This window comes from Theropithecus gelada, chromosome 3 (assembly GCF_003255815.1).
Source record: "Theropithecus gelada isolate Dixy chromosome 3, Tgel_1.0, whole genome shotgun sequence".
Taxonomy (NCBI): domain Eukaryota; kingdom Metazoa; phylum Chordata; class Mammalia; order Primates; family Cercopithecidae; genus Theropithecus; species Theropithecus gelada.
Genome location: NC_037670.1, coordinates 159,545,830 through 159,568,832, shown reverse-complemented (window position 1 = coordinate 159,568,832; position 23,003 = coordinate 159,545,830). Strand labels below are relative to the sequence as shown.

The following is a 23,003-nucleotide window of genomic DNA, read 5'->3' as shown; positions in this document are numbered from 1 at the left end:
CTTGTTAGTTCTAGTTTTGTGTGTGTGTGTGGGTGTGTGGGTGGGTGTGGGTGTGGTGTGTGGGTGGGTGTGTGGATCACTTTGGATTTTCTGTGTAGATAATTGTGCCACCATCATTACTTCTTTCCAATCTGTCTGCCTTCTCCTTTCTTTTGCCTTTTTGAACTGGTTAGAACCTCCAGTACAACGCCGCATGAATTGAGGAAGAGTGGACTTTCTTGTCTTCTTCCTGACCTTGGGCAGAAAACATTCAGTCTTTCATCAACTATGTTGTTAGCTATAGAGTTTTTTGTAGATGTCCTTTATCAGGTTAAGGAAGTACACTTTAATTCCTTATTTGCTGAAAGTTTTTTTTTTTTTTTTCATAACTAGATGCTGAATTGTGTTAAAAACCTTTTTGTATCAATTGATGAGATCACACAGTTTTTCTTCTTTCAACTGTTAACATAGTGGATTACAGTGATTAATTTTCAAATATGAAGCCAGCCTTATATTTTGGGATAAACCTCATCTGGTCATGGTATATTAGTCTTTTTATATATTGCTGGATTTAATATGCTAATATTTTGGTGAGGATTTTTGCATCTATGTTCATGAGGGATATTAGTCTGTAGTTTTCTTTTCCTGTACTATCTTTGTCTTGTGTTGGTATGGTAATCCTGGGAAAGACTGCCTTTAAATTTTTGGTAGAATGCTTCAGTGAATCCAGCTGGATCTGGATATTTGTTTTCTGGAGTTTCTTTTTGGAATGCTTTTCAGGACTATTCAGATTATTTCACCTTGGGTGCGTTTTGGTAGTTTGTAGTCTTCAAGGAATGGGTTCATTTCATCTAAGTTGTTAAATTTATGTGCACAGAATTGAATTTCCCCTTATTGTCCTTTTAATGCCTGCAGAGTCTGTAGTGATACCTCTCTTTCATTCTTGATATTGGTAAGTTGTGCCATCATTGCCTCCCCTTCCTCCTCTTTCTCTTCCTCCTACTTTCTCATCAATCTTGGTAAAGTTTTATCAGTTTTACCAATCTTTTCCAAGCACAAATGTTGCTTAACTGATTTTTTTCATTGTTTCTCATTTTCCAATTTCATTGACCTGCTCATCTTTATTATCTGCTTCCTTCTGCTTGATTTATTTTATTCTTCTTTTTCTATTCTTAATGTGGAAACTTAGTTTACTAATTCAAGGTCTTTGTTCTTTTCTTTTTTCTTTTTTGAGATGGAGTCTCACTCTGTTGCCCAGGCTGGAGTGCAGTGATACGACCTTGGCTCATGACAACCTCTGCCTCCTGGGCTCAAACAGTTCTCCTGCCTCAGCCTCCCAAGTAGCTGGGATTATAGGTGCACACCACCATGCTTAGCTAATTTTTGTATTTTTAGTAGAGATGAGGTTTTACCATGTTGGCCAAGTTGGTCTTGAACCCCTGACCTCAAGTGATCTGCCCACCTTGGCCTCTCAAAGTGCTGGGATTACAGGCATGAGCCACTGTACCCAGCCTATTCGTTTCTAATATAAGCATTTCTTGCTGTGCATTTTCTTCTAAGTGCTACTATTTAGCTGAATTTCGCAAAATTTCATGTTACATATTTTCATTTTCTTTCAGGTCAAACTATATTCTAATGTTCCTTAAGAGTTCCTCTTGGGCCTAAGGATTATTTAGAAATGTGGTTTAATATCTACATGTTTGTAGATTTTCCTCTTTTATTGATTTATTCTAATTCCATTATGCTTAAAAACATACTTGTATGATATTAATTATTTTAAATTTTTTAGTAGTTGTTTTAAACCAGAATGCGATTTACGTTGGTACTGTTCCATGTGCATTTGAATATAATGTGTATTCTGCTGTTTAATAGAGTGTATTATAAATGTCAAATCCAATGGGTTGATCCTTGCCTAGTGTCTATCTACCAGTTCCAGATTAATGTAAGAAGTATTTAAAATCTCCAACTATAATTGTGGATTTGCACAAAAAGATTCTTTTTTTTTTTTTTTTTTGAGAAAGCCTCGCTCTGTAGCCCAGGCTGGAGTGCAGCGGCGCCATCTTGGCTCACTGCAAACTCCACCTCCTGGGTTCACACCATTCTCCTGCCTCAGCCTCCTGAGTAGCTGGGACTACAGGTGCCCGCCATGAAGCCCAGCTAATTTTTTGTATTTTTAGTAGAGACGGGGTTTCACCATGTTAGCCAGGATGGTCTCGATCTCCTGATCTTGTGTTCTGCCTGCCTCAGCCTCCCAAAGTGCTGGGATTACAGGCGTGAGCCACCGTGCCCGGCCCAAAAATATTTTCATAAGAAACATTTAACAGAAAACCTAGAAATAAAGGCCTCTATGTTTTAAGCAACCTTTAGATGATGTGGAAGACCTGTTTAAACTGCAGAATGGTGGTTTGAGTTGTTCAAGAAATTGGTCCATTTCATCTAAGGCACAACAGGTTAGAGATCTAAAACCCTAAGGAGAATGTCAATAGACAAACATTAAAATATCTTAGTAACACAGAATTATTTTATAGGAGTAATGAACTATACCTAAGAGTATTGACAGTATAAATTTACATAGGAATAGCTTCAGCTATGGGGTTGGGTTTTCCCGTCATTCTTTCTGACGAAATGAATCCTCTTTGGGGAACAAGCCTGTTCTTTCTTTAAATAGCTATTTTTATCAGATTATCCTGTCCTTTATATGTCTTTGGGTCCCAATTATCCCCAAAAGACAATTAGTTCTTCTCAGTAAGTCCTTTATAATTGAATTGGTTGGTTGGGAACTTAAGGGAAAGTCTGTAGGAATTTTCTTGGCTATGTTACCATCTTTTCCCTAAAGAATGATTAAAATATAATTTTCACATCTTGGTAAATCAGTCTCCAATATTTCCATAGTTTGTGAAAATAATAATATACTTTATTCTTTTCTCATTCTAATTTCTATATAGTTTTAAAATATTGATTATTGGATTAAGTTTTTTCCTGGCAAAATTCTAATAAATACTTTGAAGAAACGGTTACACATTTCTTAGGAATACAGTGTTTAATCTGTATAATTTAGGCACTCAATGACTATTAAAACAATAAACAAGACCCTAAAATTGACTGATAAAGATGACTAATAGAGGAAGCTTTCAAAAGGTAAAAGAGCAGTGGTATTATGGTGGTAGGTTTGGGGCATTTTTGCCTTTTTCCCCCATATTTTCAAATTATTGCTCACTAAGTAGTTCTATGTAGTTGCTTTCTTATTGTTAGTTGTATAAACTGGTCAAACTAACTAAATAACAAAAGCAGTTTGGAACAGTATTATCCATGTGGACCATTCTGCTATCCGACATGGGCAACATTTGGTAAAGGAAGAGTTAATACCTTAAAAGGTGCTTACTTTATCTGGACAATTTTTGCTTAGCATAAGTGGGAAGATTCGTTGCTGTAAGTATAATGTCTTAGATCTGTCACTACCATCACAGCCATACATGAAGATGTTCTCTTTCCTACTATGGCCATGAAGATCACAGTATAAAATAACCTCTCGTTTCTCCATCAGTCTGCCAGGAAGAAAGATTAGTTACTAACTTTTATCTCTGCATTTCTCTTCTATTGGTACAACTATGGATTTATAAGTGTAATATCCAAATAAATACAATTTCTTATATCCTAGCTTTCTCTTATCTATATCACATATTATTAATATACAATTTTAAAAATCTACAATAATTAACTATATAAAGATCTGAATGCAGGCCAAGTGCAGTTGCTCATGCCTGTAATCCTGATGCTTTTGGAGACCGATGCAGGCGAATCGCCTGAGGTCAGGGGTTCGAGACCTGCCTGGCCAATATGGCGAAACCCCCTTTCTACTAAAAATACAAAAATTAGCTGGGTGTGGCAGCACATGCCTGTAATCCCAGCTACTCGAGAGGCTGAGGCAGGAGAATTGCTTGAACCCAGGAGGTGGAGGTTGCAGTGAGCGGAGACAGCATTACTGCACTCCAGCCTGGGCAACAGAGTGAGACTCCGTCTAAAAAAAAAAAAAAGTCTGAATGCAGTAGCTTTCCATTATAAGGACAAAATTTACCTTACTCCCAAGACTTTCTTCAACAAGATCTCTCTGCTTTATTTCACATATTTTCTTTCTGACTGTAATACCTTCTTTCTTTATCTTTGTAAATGTAAATACTACCTGCCATCCTTCAGTACTGACCTCATGTCTCACTTCCTTTCAATTTGTCAAGGCCATAGAACTTTCTCTTTTTGAACTTCAGTACCACTTAAAAGATATTGGTACTGTTTGCTTGGCCCTTGTCTAGAAAAGTTTTTATATTTTTCATATTCAAGCTTGTTAAGAATGGGGAATGCTTCAAATCATCTAGAACAGTGCTATGCACATAATAAGCACCCAAATATTTGTTAAAAATTGAGTGCTTGATGACTTGGTGCTGAAGCCAATTAATATTTAACCCTTGAGTAGTGTGGTGATTAAGTTATCTTGAGAAAAATGGTACCAAAGTTTGAATTGACTTTTTCTGATAAATTTCTAACAAATATCCGAAAAAATATATTACACATTCCTGAAGAGCACAACCTTTGGTCTATATAATTTAACACTCAATATAAAAATAACAAAACAAAAAATAAGTCCCTCAAACTGATTGATAAAATGACTAATATTAATAGAAGAGGCTTTCAAAAGTAAGAAAGTGTGGTATTAAAGTGGTAGGATTATTACTTAACTAATCAAAATTACATATACTATTTGCTGTATCTGGAAGGATAAACATCAAAATGTTAGCAATAGTATTTATAATATTAAATACAGTACATTTATAACAAAAATATTAAAACCTAAAATATAAACATTCAAAGCATTTTGCTTCTATTAGAAACCATACTGCTTTAAACTATAGTGAAATTACAAACAAAAATGTATTATGTGTCAATTTATTGCCCTTTTCTCATTTGCTGCCTAATAAGTTCTCACTGATAACAGAAGATTGATATAAAGCCACTGATAGTTACAAGTTTTTAGAAAACTAACTAGATTATAAGGCACGAATGTCAAGTTAAGTTCTTAAATATGAAACATGCTGCACATTTTTAAGCCACAAATTCTTCAGTCTTTCATTTTCTTATAAGCAAGTCAAAAGGAACTCTACTTCTAACAAATTAATTTCCAAAGAGATGGTATTACTTCTGAAGTGAAACAGGATATTAGGGTCTCTCATCTTACATTAATTTAAATAACTTTAGAAACAGTTTGGATTTTCTTTTTACCCATAGGTAAACAGAAATACTTAGTATAAGATTTTACCCATAGGTATCTTTATGGGTAAAAAGATATTCTACTTATCTTATATTAAGTATTTTACATAAAAATCTACTCTCTCTTATTCTAATATGCTTTAAATATACTTAATCTTATATATACTTAAAGCTGCTCACCTTTCCACACGTATGTGACTGACTTCTTTATCCTACTTACCTGCGTATGATTAACTGGATTAAGATATTTCTCTTTCTTGGAAGTCTTTTAGAAACTTGCTGAATAGACTTCTGCCTTAACCTTCTTACAAGACAATCAGAGACTAACTGATATTTAAAAGAGTTTCCAGAGAGAGATGCCAACGGGCATTGACCTGTAATCCATCATGTCTCAGACCAGAGACCCTTAATCTCAGACAGCATTAAGTAGACATTATATTCTATTAGACATATCATCAGCTCCCTTTATATGTATATATTTCATGTATATAAATATATATATTTATAAAAAATATAAAATTATTTTAAACATCAGTGCTACCATTATCTTTAGCAAGAAGCCAAATTTGGGATATGAAAGCTGATTAGTTTCATCGAGTCATCAAAACATTCTAGAATCTGTTTCATTATTTAAGGGGAGGTTAGTGAATCCAGTGGCATAATGCCAGAAGGGTATAGAATTACAGTTGTGAATAACGGGGAAAAAATAAAGTAGTTATATAGTAGTTAGACTATCTTGAGAAGTTACAGTAAAACGAATGAGATTGTGGGAGCAAAATTCTTACTACTAAGTTTACTAAATAAGCAGAGAGGTAATTTGAGGCTTATTTTACCTATGAACCATGTTCCGGGTATACCATACAGAAGGAAAAGATTCCTTCAGGAGAGACGTATAATTACGGTTTAAATCCCGTCCAGCTAAGGAACAGCGATAATTTCCCACAATCACACCATCTGGATTCAGCATGGGTACCACCTTGAAGACAAAAGTGTCCCGAAGCAACTGTGCATCACTTGAGTTTCCTAAAATATAATCTAGGAAGCCTTTCATGATCCAAGAGCTGTTGGTTTCCCCTGGATGGACCCTTGCAGTCAGAATCACAGCCTTCCGCTTTCTTGAGTCAGAGTTCTTCAAGGGGGTAGTGATTGTTAAAATATACACCATGTTCCTAGCAAGCGTGTGGCACAAAACACGTATTTTACAAAACTTTGACCGTACTGGATCATTATTGATGCCAGAAAGGTATTCTTGCAGGTTGGTGTAAGTGTATGGATAGCAATGAGCAAAGTAGCAGGTATCTTTGTTATGTGGAAATTGAAATGTCCATGTAAGAGAGAAATAATGGCGCCCATCTTGGCCTGGGTTGTTCCTGTAATACTTGATTTGGTCTCCTATTCTCTGCCAGCCAATATGATGAGCCTTGGCCTCTTTTTCAGAATAGAACAGTGGGCGCATACCCCGACTGTAAAGACTAGCAGGTTTGGTGAAGTTGACAATAGTGAATCTGTAGACTATTCCTGCTCGCATATTAGTGACTTGGAAATAGTACCACTGGGTGTGTTTATTTGTGAAGAGGTCAGGGCGTACAGTCAATTGGTATTCATATTCTGCCCTAATACACAAGAAAGAAAGGGAAAAAAGCACGTAAGAATGTAAAAATGACATTTTATAAAAAACGAATGTAAAATTTTGAGTTAAATAAGGAAAATTATTTTATTTTTACTCATTCACAGAAAGCTTTGTTAGGAAACAATGTAAAAGCTAAAAGTTTTGAAATTTTCCCTTTTATTGGATGAGAAACTGCTTCTATGCTAATTCTAAATCCTTTGTATTCCTTGGTAATTCAAGAGAGCACATAAAAACACAGGTGTTTGATAAAAGTTTATATATTTCAACCTAATTATATTTTCTATATAAGAAATGATTAAAGTTACCAAAACTGAAGCAAAGTCCAACATTTCTTTTTTCACTTCAGACATATGTATCTATTACAGTCTAAAACTAGGGATATAAAATAACTATCACTGAGAGATTTAAACACAGATAAATTAATATGATCACATAGATTATATAATTTGAACTATTTGAGAACAAGAACTGCATTTGATAACTATTTACATCCCTCTACTTAGTCATTGGAGATGCTTAAATAAAGGCAAAAATAATAATTTCACTGGAATATTATTTATATACGTAACAATATTACCTGGTTAGTCGTGACTATTTTTCTCTATCAAGTAACTTTCTATTCTGTCAGCACTCTGCACTTAGCATATAATGTGTATGTGTACAGTTGTAAATAATCACCTAGGAATAGGTAAAATAAATGTTGCCAAACCTTGATAGCTGTCGAGTCTAGGTGATAGGAATGTGGCAGTGAACGCAGAATTGTACTATTTTCTGTACTTAAGTGTATGTTTAAAGATTTCCATAATATTTTTAAATAAAATAATGCCCTCGGGATATTCTATAGAACACTCATCCCAAGAACTATTTCAATAGAATGTTTGAGAAGCACTGTGTGTGTGACAATTTATATTACTATACTGAAAATGTACAGTACAGAAGCCTTTTTAACTTTACACCTCATAGTTCTCAAAATTATTTGAACTCAGAATCTTTTATACTCCCCTCCTCCAAAATAATTTCTAATTATTAATAGTATCTATACTTCAAGGAAGTACAGTTTCATAATAGATACTAAGAACTTTAATGTACTTGATACAGAAAATGGTAAATAGTTGATGGTCTAGCTCCTTAAATAAAAATAATTAGAACCTACACTTTGACTACCTTCTGTAGATTACCACTCTCAAACCTTGCTTCAAACATCAAAGTATTGTCACGGTAATCCACAGGTTGCTTCAAAGGTGTTCGGTTACCCCCAACTCGGGAATACACAAAACAGGGCTCTTTGTAAGCTGATGAGAGAAGAAGATCATAAAGATGTCAAGGCACACCTAAAGTAAGAAGGTTATTCTGCACAGAGTTTGGAGCAATAGTACAAGTATAAGGATTGTAAATTTTCAAGTAACTGGACACTAATTTATACAGACATGTTGAAACGAGAGTCTAAGAGTATTTAGACTAGAAAAAACAATGCCTAAAATAAATTTGTATATTTCTTACATTACATTAAAAATACTCATTTGGCCAGGTGCAGTGGGTCATGTCTGTAATCCTAACATTTTGGGAAGCCGAGGCAGGCAAATTGCCTGAGCTCAGGAGTTCAAGATCACCCTGGCAACATGGTGAAATGCTGTCTCTACTAAAAAAAAAAAAAAAAAAAAAATTAGCCAGGTGTGGTGGCATGTGCCTGTAGTCCCAGCTACCCAGGAGGCTGAGGCAGGAGAATCGCTTGAACCTGGTAGGCAGAGGTTGCAGTGAGCAAAGATCACATCACTACACTTGACCCTGGGCGACAGAGTGAGACTCGGTCTCAAAAAAAAAAAAAAATTCACTCTGTTTCTAGTCATGATGAAGTAATTGGTTCTGAACTTGCCTTTTCACCATAAATGACTATAAAACTGGATAAAGGATATGAGCTGTTTTCATGCATTTGGACAACAAATAGAACAACTATGTAGGATATCTGAAAGATCAAGACATGATGTAAGCCTATGTTGAGCCCTGGCTTGCTGCATAGAGATACTTGCTGGACTACAGCCTAGGGAGGTGGCATTTTAGAACAGTATGACAGTCTTGAGCTGAAGAGGGAAGATTGTTGCTTGGGGCTGCTGAAATTTGTGGGTCAGGACAGTAGGGAAAAGAAAGCTACATAGAGAACCTCAACAGTCTACACAGTGGTTTCCCAGTCCTTGGATGAGGGTTTGGCTACCAGTCAAAAGATGAGACTAAAAAAGATGCAAGAGAGCACTACTGTGGGCTGAGATGCCAGAGGACATACACTTCTGGGATATATTAGAATTCCAACTAATCCAGAGTGGAAAGATTTTATGGAATACCTTAGGCATTCAACAGTGACTCCAGAAAGGCTGTATCTTAGGCATAAGTACCATATTCAAGAGTAAAGTTCACGACGTAGCACTGGGGATAAAATGAAAACAGACCTGCCCCTATACAAAATCAAAGCAAGCCTGAAAGAAGCAAAATGATCTCCCAACAATTTAATTGCCAGAAAGAACAAAATTCAACATAATGTTTAAAAGAACATAATACAGGACGGATGCAGTGGTTCATACCTGTAATCTTAGCATTTTGGGAGGCCAAGGAGGGTGGATCACCTGAGGTCAAGAGTTTGAGACCAACCTGGCCAACATAGTGAAAACCCATCTCTACTAAAAATACAAAAATTAGCCGGTGTAGTGGTGCATGCCTGTAGTCCCAGCTACTCAAGACGCTGAGGCAAGAGAATTGCTCGAACCCAGGAGGTGGAGGTTGCAGTGAGCTGAGATTGTGCCACTGTACTCCAGCCCAGGTGACAGAGCAAGACTCCATCTCAAAATGAATAAATAAATAAATAATAAATAAAAGAATATAATACAGACTCCCTAAAACATATCTTTTACAATGTTCTACATATGACAAAAACATAAGGCATTCAGAGAAGCAGGAAAATGTGATCCATGAATACATATAAAATTCAGCAGACTCCAAGATAATGCACATGTTGGAATTAACAGAGAAGGACTTTGAATATATATTCAAAGACAAAAATGAAAATATAAGAGATCATGAGAAAATAGATAAGAAATCTCAAAAAAGAAAAAAACTAAAAAGAACCAAATGAAAATTCTAGAAATAAAACTACAATAACTGAAGGATTTACCAAATGACACAGAGACACAAAGTGAGCACATGTTGGAAAAATGGTGCTGATAGACTTGCTCAACACAAACCTTTAATTTGTTAAAAAACAAACAAACAAAAAAACCCCAAAAAACACAGTACCTGTGAAGCACAATAAAGCAAAGCACAATCACCCAAGGTATGCCTATATCATTGTTTCCTATACAGATATTCTTCAATTTACATTAGGGTTACCTCTCAAGAAACCAATTTTAAGCTGAAAATATCATAAATCAAAGGTGCATTTTCAACTTGTGATTTTTCAGCTCATGATGGATTTATTTGGGCATAACTTCATTGTAAGTCAAGGAGGGTACTGAATATGTATCACTTTTACACCATTGTAAAGCTGGAAAATCATAAGTCAAACCATCATAAGTAGGCAACCATCTGTATGTAATGTGAAGATTTAATTATTCCATACTATATTCATAAATCATAACATCATTTTGTATGCCATAAATATATACAACTATAATTTGCCAATTTATAATTGAAAATTTTAAAAAGAAAAAAAGAGTTAAAGCTTGCAAAAGAAATAATCAGTGAACTTGAAAACAAATACAAATTGTCCAAACTGAAAGACAGAGAGGGAAAAAAGTGGACAAATATCCAGTGACATGTGGGGACGTATCTAGAATCCAACATACGTATAATTGGAATTCTAAAAAATATGAAAGAGTGGTATGGAAAAACTATGTGAAGAAATAATGGCTGAAATTTTCTCAAATTTTGGTGCAAAACCCCTACTAAGCTATGGATCCAAGAAGTTCAGCAAACTCCAAGCAGGATAAATATTAAGATAACCAAATCTAGGCACACCATAGTCAAATTGCTGAAGACAGCCAGAGAGAAAAAGACATATTACATACAGATGGTCTCCTACTTATGATGGGACTTATGATTTTCCAGCTTTACAATGGTGTAAAAGTGATACATATTCAATACCCTCCTTGACTTACAATGAAGTTATACCCAAATAAATCCATCATGAGCTGAAAATATCACAAGTTGAAAATACACCTTTGATTTATGATATTTTCAGATTAAAATTGGTTTATTGAGAGGTAACCCTAATGTAAATTGAAGAATATCTGTATAGGAAACAATGATATAGGCATACCTTGGGTAATTGTGCTTTGCTTTATTGTGCTTCACAGATACTATGTTTTTTTTGTTTTTGTTTTTGTTTTTGTTGTTGTCGTTGTTTTTAAACAAATTAAAGGTTTGTGTTGAGCAAGTCTATCAGCACCATTTTTCTAACATGTGCTCACTTTGTGTCTCTGTGTCATATTTTGGTAATCTCACAACATTGAAAACTTTTTCATTATTATGATATCTGTTATGGATGATCTTTGATGTTACTGTTGTAATTGTTTTGGGCCACCATGAACTGCACCCATATAAAATGATGAACTTAAGTGCTGTGTGTTCTGACTACTCCACCACCACCCATTCCCCCATCTCTCTCCCTTTCCTTGGGCCTTCCTATTCCCTGAGACATAACAATATTGAAATTAGGCCAATTAATAATCCTACAGTGGCCTCCATGTGTTCAGGTGGAGAGTCACACATCTCTTATCTTTAAATCGAAAGCCAAAAATGATTAAGCTTAGTGAGGAAGGCATGTCAAAAGCTAAGATAGGCCAAAAGCTAGGCCTTTTGTGTCAGTTAACCAGGTTGTGAATGCAAAGAAAAATATTCTTTTTTTTTTTTTTTTTTTTTGAGACGGAGTCTTGCTCTGTTGCCCAGGCTGGAGTGTGGTGGCCGGATCTCAGCTCACTGCAAGCTCCGCCTCTCGGGTTTACACCATTCTCCTGCCTCAGCCTCCTGAGTAGCTGGGACTACAGGCGCCTGCCACCTCGCCCGGCTAGTTTTTTGTATTTTTTAGTAGAGACGGGGTTTCACCGGGTTAGCCAGGATGGTCTCGATCTCCTGACCTCGTGATCCGCCCGCCTCGGCCACCCAAAGTGCTGGGATTACAGGCTTGAGCCACCGCGCCCGGCTAAAAAATATTCTTGGAGGAGACTAAAAGTGCTACTCCAGCGAACACACAGATGATTAAAAAAAACAAAACAAAACAACAAAAAAACAGTCTTATTGCTGATATGGAAAAAGCTTGCTGGTCTGGGTCAAACCAGCCATAACATTCCTTTAAGCCAAAGCCTAATCCAGAGGAAGGCCCTAATTCTCTTCAATTCTATGAGGGCAGAGACCGGTAAGGAAGCTGCAGAAGAAAAGTTTGAAGCTAGCAGAGGTTGCTTCATGAGGTTTAAGTAAAGAAGCCATATTAATAACATGAAAGTACAAGGTTAAACAGCAAGCGATGATGCAGAAACTTCAGCAAGTTATCCAGCTCTAGCTAACATAACTGATGAAGGTAGCTACACTAAACAACAGCTTTCAATGTAGACAAACAGCCTTCTGTTGGAAGAAGATGACATCTAGGACTTTCCTAGCTAGAGAAGAGAAGTCAATACCCTGCTTCAGAGCTTCAAAGACAGACTGACTGTCCTCTTAGGGGTGAATGCGGCTGGTGACTTTAAGTGGAAGCCAAAGATCATTTACCATTCTGAAAATCCTAGGGCCCTTAAGAATTATGCTAAATCTATTCTGCCTGTGCTCTATAAACAAAACAACAAAATCTAGATGACACCACATCTGTTTACAGCATGGTTTACCAAATATTTTAAGCCCATTATTGAGACTGACTGCTCAGAAAAAAGATTCCTTTTAAAATATTACAGCTTATTGACAATGCAGCTAGTCACCCAAAAGCTCTGATGGAGATGTACAGGAGACAAACCTTGTTTTCATGCCTGTTAACACAACAACCGTTCTGCAGCCCATGGATCAGGAAGTAATTTCGACTTTCAAGTATTATTATTTAAGAAATAGATTTTGTAAGGCTATAGCTGGCCTAGAGAATTACTATTCCTCTGATAGATCTAGGCAAAGTAAATTGAAAACCTTCTGGAAAGCATTTTCCATTCTAGATGCCATTCAGAACATTAGTGATTCATGGGAGGAGGCAAAAATACCAATATTAACAGGAGTTTAGGAGAAGTTGATTTCATTCCTTATGGATAACTTTGAGGGCTACACAACTTCATTGGAGGAAGTAACTGCAGATGTGGAAATAGCAACTAGAATTAGAAGTGGAGCCTGAAGATGTGACTGAATTGCTTCCATCCCATAATAAAACTTGAATGGATGAGGAGTTGCTTCTTATGGATGAACAAAGTCGTTCCTTAACACGAAATTTATTACTGCTAAAGATGCTGTGAAGATTGTTGAAATGACAACAAAGCATTTAGTACATTCCATAAAATTAGTTAAAAACTAAGGATTTAATAGGACTCACTCCAATTTTGAAAAGTTTTACTGTAGGTAAAATGCTATCAAACAGCATCACATGCTACAGAGAAATCTTTCATGAAGAGTCAATTATGTCACAAACTTAACTGCTGTCTAATTTTAAGAAATTGTCAAAGCCACCCTACCTTCAGCAACCACCACCCTGATCAGTCAGCAGCCATTAACACTGAGACAAAATCCTCCACCAAGCAAAATGAACATGAATTGCTGAAGGCTTAGATGATCGTTTGAATTTTTTAGCAATAAAGTATTTCTAATTAGGGCATAGATATTGTCTTTTTTAGACATGATGCTATTTCACACCTAATAGACTTTCATATCCACTTGGACACCACCAAAAAATTTGTGTGACTTACTTTATTGAGAGGTTCACTTTATTGCAGTGGTCTGGAACTAAACCTGCATCTCTGAGGCATGGCTGTATAAATTACGGCTGAATTCTTTTTAAAAACTTGTGCAAATATATAGGGTTCATGTGAAATTTTGTTATATGTGTGTAACATGGAATGTGTAGTGATCAAGTCCAGGTGTTTAGGGTGTCCATCTCCCGAGTACAATATATTCTTGTTTAACTACATTCTATGGCTGACAACAAAGGCTACAAGACAATGGGAAAATATCTTTAAAGAAAAAAAAGCCAACTCAGAATTCTGTATTCAGTGAGAATGCCCTTCAAAGAGTGGTGGAAAAAATACAGGATTAGACAAATGAAATTTGAATAATTCACTGCCAGCCAACTTAAAACTGAAACGAAATGCTAAAGACGTTCTTTGGGATAAAAAACAATGATGCCAGATGGAAATTCAGATCTACAGGAAGGAATAAAGAGGAGAAGAAATGGTAAATATACAAATAAATATAAAATACTATTTTTTCTCCTCTTAATTTCTTTAAAGGCAACTGACCCATTTAAAACAAACAAAAAAAGGTATAATATTAATTTTAAATAGACCGTAAGAGGCCAGATACGGTGGCTCATGCCTGTAATCCTAGCACTTTGGAAGGCCAAGGTGGGCGGACTGCCTGAGCTCAGAAGTTTGAGACCAGACTTGGCAACACAGTAAAACCCCATCTCTACTAAAATAGAAAAAATTAGCTGAACATGGTGGTGCGCGCCTCTAGTCCCAGCTTCTCAGGAGGCTGAGGTGGGAGAATCGCTTGAACATGGGAGGTAGAGGTGGCAGTGAGCTGAGATCATGCCACTGCACTCCAGCCTGGGTGACAGAGCGAGACTCTCTCCAAAAAAATCAAATAAAAAGTAAAATAAAATAGACTTCAAGAAATTGTATATTGTAACTTCTATATCAATCAAACAAAACATGAGGTATACCTAAGAAAATATTTTAATTAAAATGAAATAATAAAAGGTGTTTGATTGACCTTCAAAAAGAGGAGTAACTGAGGAATAAAAATGAGATGGGCCAATTAATAAGATAGACCCAAACCCAAACATAGGTGCAAGTACATGAAATGCAAACTGTCAAACCACTCTAATTAAAAGGCAGAGATTGTCAGATTAGATTTTTTAAGTAAGGTATTACTATACACTATAAGAAACAGAATTTAAATATAGTTTCATAAAAAGATTGAAAATAAAAGGGGGAGTTATTCTAAGTAAACAGTAAAAATAAGAAAACTGGTATTGACTATATTACTTTAAAACAACATAAAGACATGATATAATGCCAGAGATAAAAAGAAATATTTCCTAGTTATAAAAGAGACTGGCTGGGCATGGTAATCCCAGCACTTTGGGAGGCTGAGGTAGGTGGATCACTTGAGGTCAGGAGTTCGAGACCACCCTGGCCAACATGGTGTCTCTACTAAAAATAGAAAAATTAGCTAGGTGTGGTAGCACATGCCTGTAATCTCAGCTACTTGGGAGGCTGAGGCAGGAGAATGGCTCAAACCTAGGGGGTGGAAGTTGTAGTGAGCCAAGATCGTGCCACTACACTCCAGCCTGGGCAAAAGAGCAAGCCTCCATCTCCCTAAAATAAAATAAAATAAAATAATGGTATTTATTTCTATTTTTTTGCACTTTGATGTGAGAATGCGCTTGGGGTGATTTCAATGTTTTTGAATTTATTGAGTCTTGCTTTATGACAAAGCATGTGATTGATCTTAGAATATGTTTCATGTACAAAGGAGAAGAATATATATTCTGTGGTTGCTGGGTGTTCTATTAGGTCCAATTGGTCAAGTGTCCAGTTTAAGTCTAGAATTTCTTTGTTAGCTTTCTGTCTCAATTATCTTAACACTGTCAGTGGGGTGTTAAAGTTTCTTACTGTTATTGTGTGACTAAGTCTTTTTATAGGTCAGGAAGAACTTTTATGAAACAGGATGCTCCAATGTTGGGTTTGTATATATTTAGGATAGTTAAGACTTCTTGTTTAATTGAACTGTTTATGTAATGCCCTTCTTTTTCTTGATTATTGTTGATTGAAAGTCTGTTTCATCTGATATAAGAATTGTGATTCCTGGCCCTTTTTGTTTTCTGTTTGTCTGGTAGATATTTCTCCATCCCTTTACTTTGAGCCTGTGGATGTTATTACATATGAGATGGGTTTGTTGAAGAGAGCCAACAGTTGGGTCTTGTCTTTTTATGTAGTCTGCCACTCTGTGCCTTTTAAGTGCAGTGTTCAGACCATTTACATTCAGTGTTAGTATTGATATGTGAGATTTTAATCCTGTCATTGTGTTATTAGCTGTTTGCTCTGTAGATTTGATTGTGTAGTTGCTTTACAGTGGGCTATATGGTTAAGCATGTTTTTGTGGTAGCAGGTATCATTATTTTATTTCCATATCATCTTGTAAGGCTGGTCTAGTGATAACAAATTCCCTTAGCACTTACTTGTTTGAGAAGGATTTTATTTCTCCTTCACTTATGGAAGCTTAGTTTGATGGGATATGAAATTCTTGATTAGAATTCTTTATTTAGGGATGCTGAAAATAGGCCCCCTTCTGGCTTGTAAGGTTTCTGCTGAAAGGTTTCCTGCTAGCTGGATGGGGTTCCCTTTGTAAGTGACTTCACCCTTGCCTCTAGCTGCCTCTAAGATTTTTTCTTTCATGTTGACTTTGGTGATTCTGCTGACTATGTTCCATGAGGATGGTCATCTTGTATAATATCTTGCAGGGCTTTTCTGTATTTCTTGAATTTGCATGTTAATCTCCTTAGTGAGATTGGGAAATTTTTGTGAACTATATCCTAAAATACATTTTCCAAGTTGCTTACTCTCTCTTCTTCTTCTCTCAGGAATATCAATGGGTCATAGATTTGGAATCTTTACATAATCCCATATTTCTCAAAGGTTTTGTTCATTAAAAAAATTCTTTCTTCTTTATTTTTGTATGAGTTTATTCAAAGAACTGGTCTTCAAGCTCTGAGAGTTTTCTTCAGCTTGGTCTAGTCTGCTGTTAATGATTCTAACTGTATTATGTAATTATTGTAGTGAATTTTTCAATTCCAGCAGTTCAGTTTGTTTTTTTTCTTAAAATGGCTATTACATCTTTCAGCTCTGGGATCATTTTACTGGATTCCTAGATTGGGTTTCAACTTTCTCCTGAATCTTGATGAGCTTCCTTGTCATCCAGATTCTGAATCCTGTATCTCTCATTTCAATCATTTCAATCTGGTTAAGAACCATTGCTGGAGAGCTAGTGTGCTCATTTGGAGGTAAAGGGACACTCAGACTTTTTGAATTACCTGAGTTCTTGTGCTGATTCTTTCTCATCTGAGAAGGCTGGTGTTCTTTTAACTGTGGTTTAAGTTGAGTATAGTCAATTGGCTTCATTTCTGGGTGTTTTCAGAGGGCCAAAGCTCTGTATAGGGTATTATTTGTGGATAGATTCTTGCCCTGGGTTTTACAGGCAATGAATGTATATTGGCAGAGTATTTTTGGTATTGTAATTTGTGCTACAAACCAGTAGATGGCGCTCAAGAGTAATGGCCAGCAGAGAGGCTCTTAGCTAAAGGGCTCTTTTGGATTTCAGCACACCTGCAGCAGCACTCTATAGTGGGCAGGTGGAGAGATGACCCCCATCTCCAGGCCTGCTCTGGGCCTTGCAGGAGTCCCCTCCAATCACTAGTGCCACTTCTGTGTTTTTTTGTTGTTAGATGTTCCAGGTTGTGGGGCTCCCACACCCGTCCCACACGGTCCTGTGGAGGGAGGTGTGCCCTGCTCCTTTGCTGGCCCATGAGCTTGCATGTCTCACCTCTCTCAGTGTTCTCAGAATGAGGGCTCCTCCCACTCAAGTGCTGGCCTCAGATCTACACTCAGCACTCACAAGCTGTATGCCAAAGCCCTGGGACGTTGTGACTGGCCTGTGCTTCCATCTGGCCCCTTGGGGTTGAGCACTGGCTGTGCTGGGGGATGTGAAGTGCTCCTAGGCCACTGGGAAGTATTCAGATGGGGCCGCCAGCAAAGCACCAAGGTTAGGCAGAGGAGGTTGTGCTGTGCACATGCTCCTGCAAGAGCAGCCAGGCAGGGGCCTTGGGAAGGGCTAGCAGGCAGAAGGGCCTAAAGAACAGACATGCCCCAGCCCCACAGGATAGGATAGTCAGCCCTGCTCTCTCTTGACCCTGTAGTCAGCTGGGGTTACAGTGACTCAGAGGGGAACATAGGGAGCCTTAGGAGATGGGCACCTATGGCTGTGTTCTGCTTCAGTGCCCCATGTGCAAAATCCCCTGGACTCCATGCAGGCAAAAGCTCTGTGTTTGCCTACTCTCCAGGCAGATTCCCCTGCCAGTTCAAATATCTGTGGGGGTCATGAAATCTCTTGTAGCTAGGATCCCGGTGATCTGCAGTGAAAGCAGGCTGCCCCACCATCCCTTCACTTGCCTCTTCCCTAGGACTATTCAAGGGTGGGAACTAGCCCTGGCATTCAGCAACCCATGCAGGGTTCCTAGCTTCCTCTTCAGCCTTGGTGTCTGCACCACCTCTCTATCAACCCTCAGTGTTTTCTCTCTGAGGATCTGTTCAAAGCATGTTGATATACTTGATATTTTGGTCTCTCTCAGTGGGAGTGGTGCTTCCTGACTGTCTAGTCAGCCATCTTGTCTCCTCCTTCATTGAGTTTCTATAGCACATGAAAAAGTAAAACATTTGAAAACCATAGCACAAAGGAAGGGAAAAAGGAATTGAGGATATACTTTTGTAAGGTGCTCACACTGTATGTGAAGTGGTATAACATAATTTGAAGATAGTCTTCTAAATTAAAGATGTATACAAAAAAAAAAACCCTAGGGCAAAAGTTTAAAAACAGGTATACATGATAAGCCAATAGTGGAGATAAAATGGAATAATAAAATACAGTCAAATTAACGTCAATGAAGGCAGACAAAGAATTAAAAAGAAATAACATATGGAATAAAACAAAGCTAGTAAGATGGTAGCTATTAATCCAACAACAATAATTATATATTAAACATAATAATTAAAGGACAGATTTTCAGTTTATATAAAAAGCAAATCCAACCATAAAAACTCTAGAAGAAAACCTAGGCAACACCATTAAGAACATAGGCATGGACAAAGATTTTATAATGAAATCACCAAAAGCAATTGCGACAAAAGCTAAAATTGACAAATGGGATCTAATTAAACTAAAAAGCATCTGCATAGCAAGGAAACTGTCATAAGAGCAAACAGGCAACCTACAGAATGGGAGAAAATTTTTGCAATTTACCCATCTGACAAAGGTCTAATATCCAGAATTTACAAGAACGTAAACAAGTTTACAAGGAAAAAAAAAACCATCAAAAAGTGAGCAAAGGATATGAACAGACACTTCTCAAAAGAAGACATTTATGTGGCCAAAAAACATATGAAGAAAAGCTCATCATCACTGGTCATTGGAGAAATACAAATCAAAACCACAATGAGATACCATCTCACACCAGTCAGAATGGTGATTATTAAAAAGTCAAGAAACAACAGATGCTGGTGAGGCTGTGGAGAATAGAAACACTTTTACATTGTTGGAAATATAAATTAGTTCAACCACTGTGGAAGAAACTGTGGCGACTCCTCAAAGATCTAGAACCAGAAATACCATCTGACCCAGCAATCCCATTACTGGGTATATACCCAAAGGAATAGAAATCATTCTATTATGAAGATACATGCACATGTATGTTTATTGCAGCACTATTCACAATGGCAAAGACATGGAACCAACCCAACTGTCCACCAGTGATAGACTAGATAAATAAAATGTGGTACAAATGGTACAAATACACCATGGAATACTATGCAGCCACAAAAAGGAATGAGATCATGTCATTTGCAGGGACATGGATGAAGCTAGACGCCATCATCTTCAGCAAACTAACACAGGAACAGAAAACCAAACACCACATATTCTCATTCATAAATGGGAGCTGAACAATGAGAACACATGGACACAGGGAGAGGAACAACACATACCGAGGCCTGTCAGGGCCAGGACGAGGGGAGGGAGAGCATCAGGACAAACAGCTAATGCATGTGGAGCTTAAAACCTAGGTGACTGGTTGATAGGTCCAGCAAACCACCATGGCACACAGATACCTATGTAACAAACCTGCATATTCTGAACATGTATTCCAGAAGTTTAAAAAAAAAAAAAAGTAAATCCCAATGATATGCTGTATATCTCCCAAAATAAAACAAATTAAATATAAAACATAGGTTAAAAGTAAAATGATGGAAAAATATATATGCACTATACAAATAGTGATAAAAGAAAGATTGACTATCAAAGTAGATTGCCATGGATAAAGCTACAATATCAATATGGTGGTACTGGCATAAGTATCAATATATCAATGGAACAGAATGAAGTGTCTAGAAATAGACCTACATATATATTGTTAACTGACATTTAATAAAGGTGGCAGGGCAATTCAGTAGGTGATAGGATAGTCTTTTCAATAGCTGGTGATGAATCAATTTTGTTAAAAGGTGGGAAAAAATGAACCTTGACCCTTATCCCAAACCATTCACAAAAAATGATTCTAGATGAATCAAAGTCAAAGGTAAAAAAAGTGAAAAGAATAAAGTTTCTTCAAAAACAATAGGTGATCTTGGGAAAAGCAAAGTTTATAGATAGAAAGGATGTAAAACGCACTAAATTTGAAAGAAAAACAATTGGTAATTGACTTCATAATAGTTTAAAAGTTCTACTCATCAAAAGATATTGTTATGAAAGTGAAAAGGACTTCCACAGATGAAAGTGAAAATTTTACTATATCATATATATATATATATGATACAGCATTTATATCTTGAATACATATCAATCATAAAAAGGCAATTTGTGGTATAGTTATATGATGGGGTACCATTTGGCAATATAAAAGAATCTGCTAACATGTATAAATCTGAAAACATAATTCCAAGTCAAAGAATTCAGACCTAGCAGTGTACTTACTGTATGACTGCATTTATATGAAGCTAAAAGTCAGGCAAAACTAATCTATGGTGACAGAAATCAGACCAGTGTTTGCCTGGGGCTGGAGCTGGGGACTGACCAGAATGGGAGAGATGGGAACTTTCTGGGGTGATGGAAGTGTTCCACATCTTGATAGGAGTGTTGGTTACACAGATGATATATTTTTCAAAACTCACCAAATTGTGTACTTATGATCTATACATTTCATTCTATTTACATTTTACCTCAATTTATCCAAAATAAAAATCATGTCTCATAGTATGCCACATTCTTCAGTATCCTGTCCTAGGGTTTTAACTTTATAAGAACATTTAATTTTCACTGACATTTAAATTACATCTTACCTACTGAAATTTGTCTTTTCTACTCTTCTTTTTTGTCATTTGTGAAAATGGAAAAAGGTAAGTATTTACAATTAATCTTTCACATGTTCAATGAAAATCAAGTAAGTCAAGACTTTTTTCATCCTCAAACCTTGTTTCTATAGCTTTCCTTTCAATTTATGGACAGGCAGATCTTCACAACTCCCAAGTATGGCATAAAAATAGGATTAAGTGGGGTTGATTGTGATGGATATTCTCTGATTCTACCTACAGATCTATCCTCTACTCTTCTGCACATTATACGTTTCCAAAGAGGTTGATCTGTATTGACTGCCTCAGAGGTTCTCTTGCCCTTTGGCTGTGGACAACTGGTAGAACATGGGAAGTTGGGAGGAGACTGAAATTGGGTTATTTATCCCCCTAGCATTTTCCCTTCAGTGCCACAGATTGGCAGTTGTCTGTTTCTTTACTGAAAGCCACACTTGTTTCGAGGCTACCCTCTCCTATACCTAAAGGATTCTACAGGTCTGGAGACCATTCTGTCTTCTCACCCTTTCAGGCCTAGCAGTCATGGTTCTGCTCTGTTGATAGTCCTGTGTTGCTTCCCACCATCCCTTGTTAATCTCCATTAACTCTGTCTACCCTTTTAAAAATTCATTAAGTTAAATTTCATTAAACTTTCTTAAATTACTCTGAGTATGCTATCTAATTCCTGAGAAGACCCTGACTGATTCATCTCAATTATTTTAGTTTTCTAAATCAGATCTCATTTCAGTTATGTATGGCAGTTCTGAGGCATGTTTGCCATGTAAATATTCACAATCAAATTGGAAAAATCATAGGTATTCCTCTCCAGCTGTTTAAAAATATTGTGAGTATATTTTTGTGAGTTGTTTGTGAGTATATGATTTCTAGAATTTGCTTACTGTACAGGAAATAGTCTCTGTGAATTTCTCTTTGTCTTGCTAGCCCCTTAAATAAAATATATATGCTCCCTAGAAGTTATCTTTAATATACAAAAATACTCTGAGATATTAAACTGTGTTGGTGAAATTATGAGGAGTCTATACTTCCTTACACTGGTGCTTCAGGAGCAGATAGTTGAGAACATACTCTGAGACTTCTATGTTTGATTATTAGCATACTGTATCATGAAAGCAAACAAAATATTTTGCATTAATAGAGTTTTCAAAGTACAAATATGGATCTTGAGTGTTAACACTTTCCTGAGATACAATCTTAGATATATTTTTTGCAATGTAGGGTAATTGTTTCACTTTTAAAGATTGTAACGCCAAGAAATGCATCAGAGTCAGGAAATTAAAAGAAAAACATCTGAATGAATGCATGAATGTGAGCTGTACTAGAGGGAATAATAGTTGCAAAGCACTTCACTGCGTTTATCTTTCAAAATTGATATGAAGCAAAATTCATTCTAAATATAACTCTTCATTCTAATGGCAAACATGATGTTTAATTTTAAAGTAACTTTGCATAAACTGCAATACGCCTTCAAAGATATAAATGGCACTAAATCCACACTTGGATCAATATGTAAACAAACATCTTTATGTTTAGGGACTGGTCATCTGAAATTTCCACTACAAACAGCAAAACAAATATAACTCAGAGATTAACCTAAGTACCAAATTATATTTTACAGCAACATGTGTCATTATGTGCTCACCATCTTCAGCTAGATAAACCACAGTATCTTCCTTGGAGTCTGGATAAAGGGGTTCCGTTTCTAAGCCCGTTGGGATATACATTGGCTCAGGACAAGAAGGAGTCCAATCTGGAAAAAAAAGTGAAACGTTATTTGA

At 36.5% G+C, this 23,003-nt stretch overlaps 1 protein-coding gene across 5 annotated transcripts in view; it reads right to left on the bottom strand.

The window, feature by feature from the left end:
- AGBL3 (ATP/GTP binding protein like 3) overlaps nt 1-23,003 on the bottom strand; it is a 137,308-nt gene that overhangs the window by 82,903 nt on the left and 31,402 nt on the right. For 4 of the 5 annotated variants that reach the window (XM_025379754.1, XM_025379753.1, XM_025379752.1 and 1 more), the window contains one exon: nt 22,868-22,975. In XM_025379754.1, coding sequence (XP_025235539.1) covers nt 22,868-22,870 — 3 coding nt within the window. In that variant the 5' untranslated portion in view covers nt 22,871-22,975. Of the gene's footprint in view, nt 1-3,361; nt 3,525-6,071; nt 6,852-8,021; nt 8,161-22,867; nt 22,976-23,003 lie in introns of all 5 variants that reach the window. The other variant, XM_025379749.1, reaches the window with a different exon arrangement.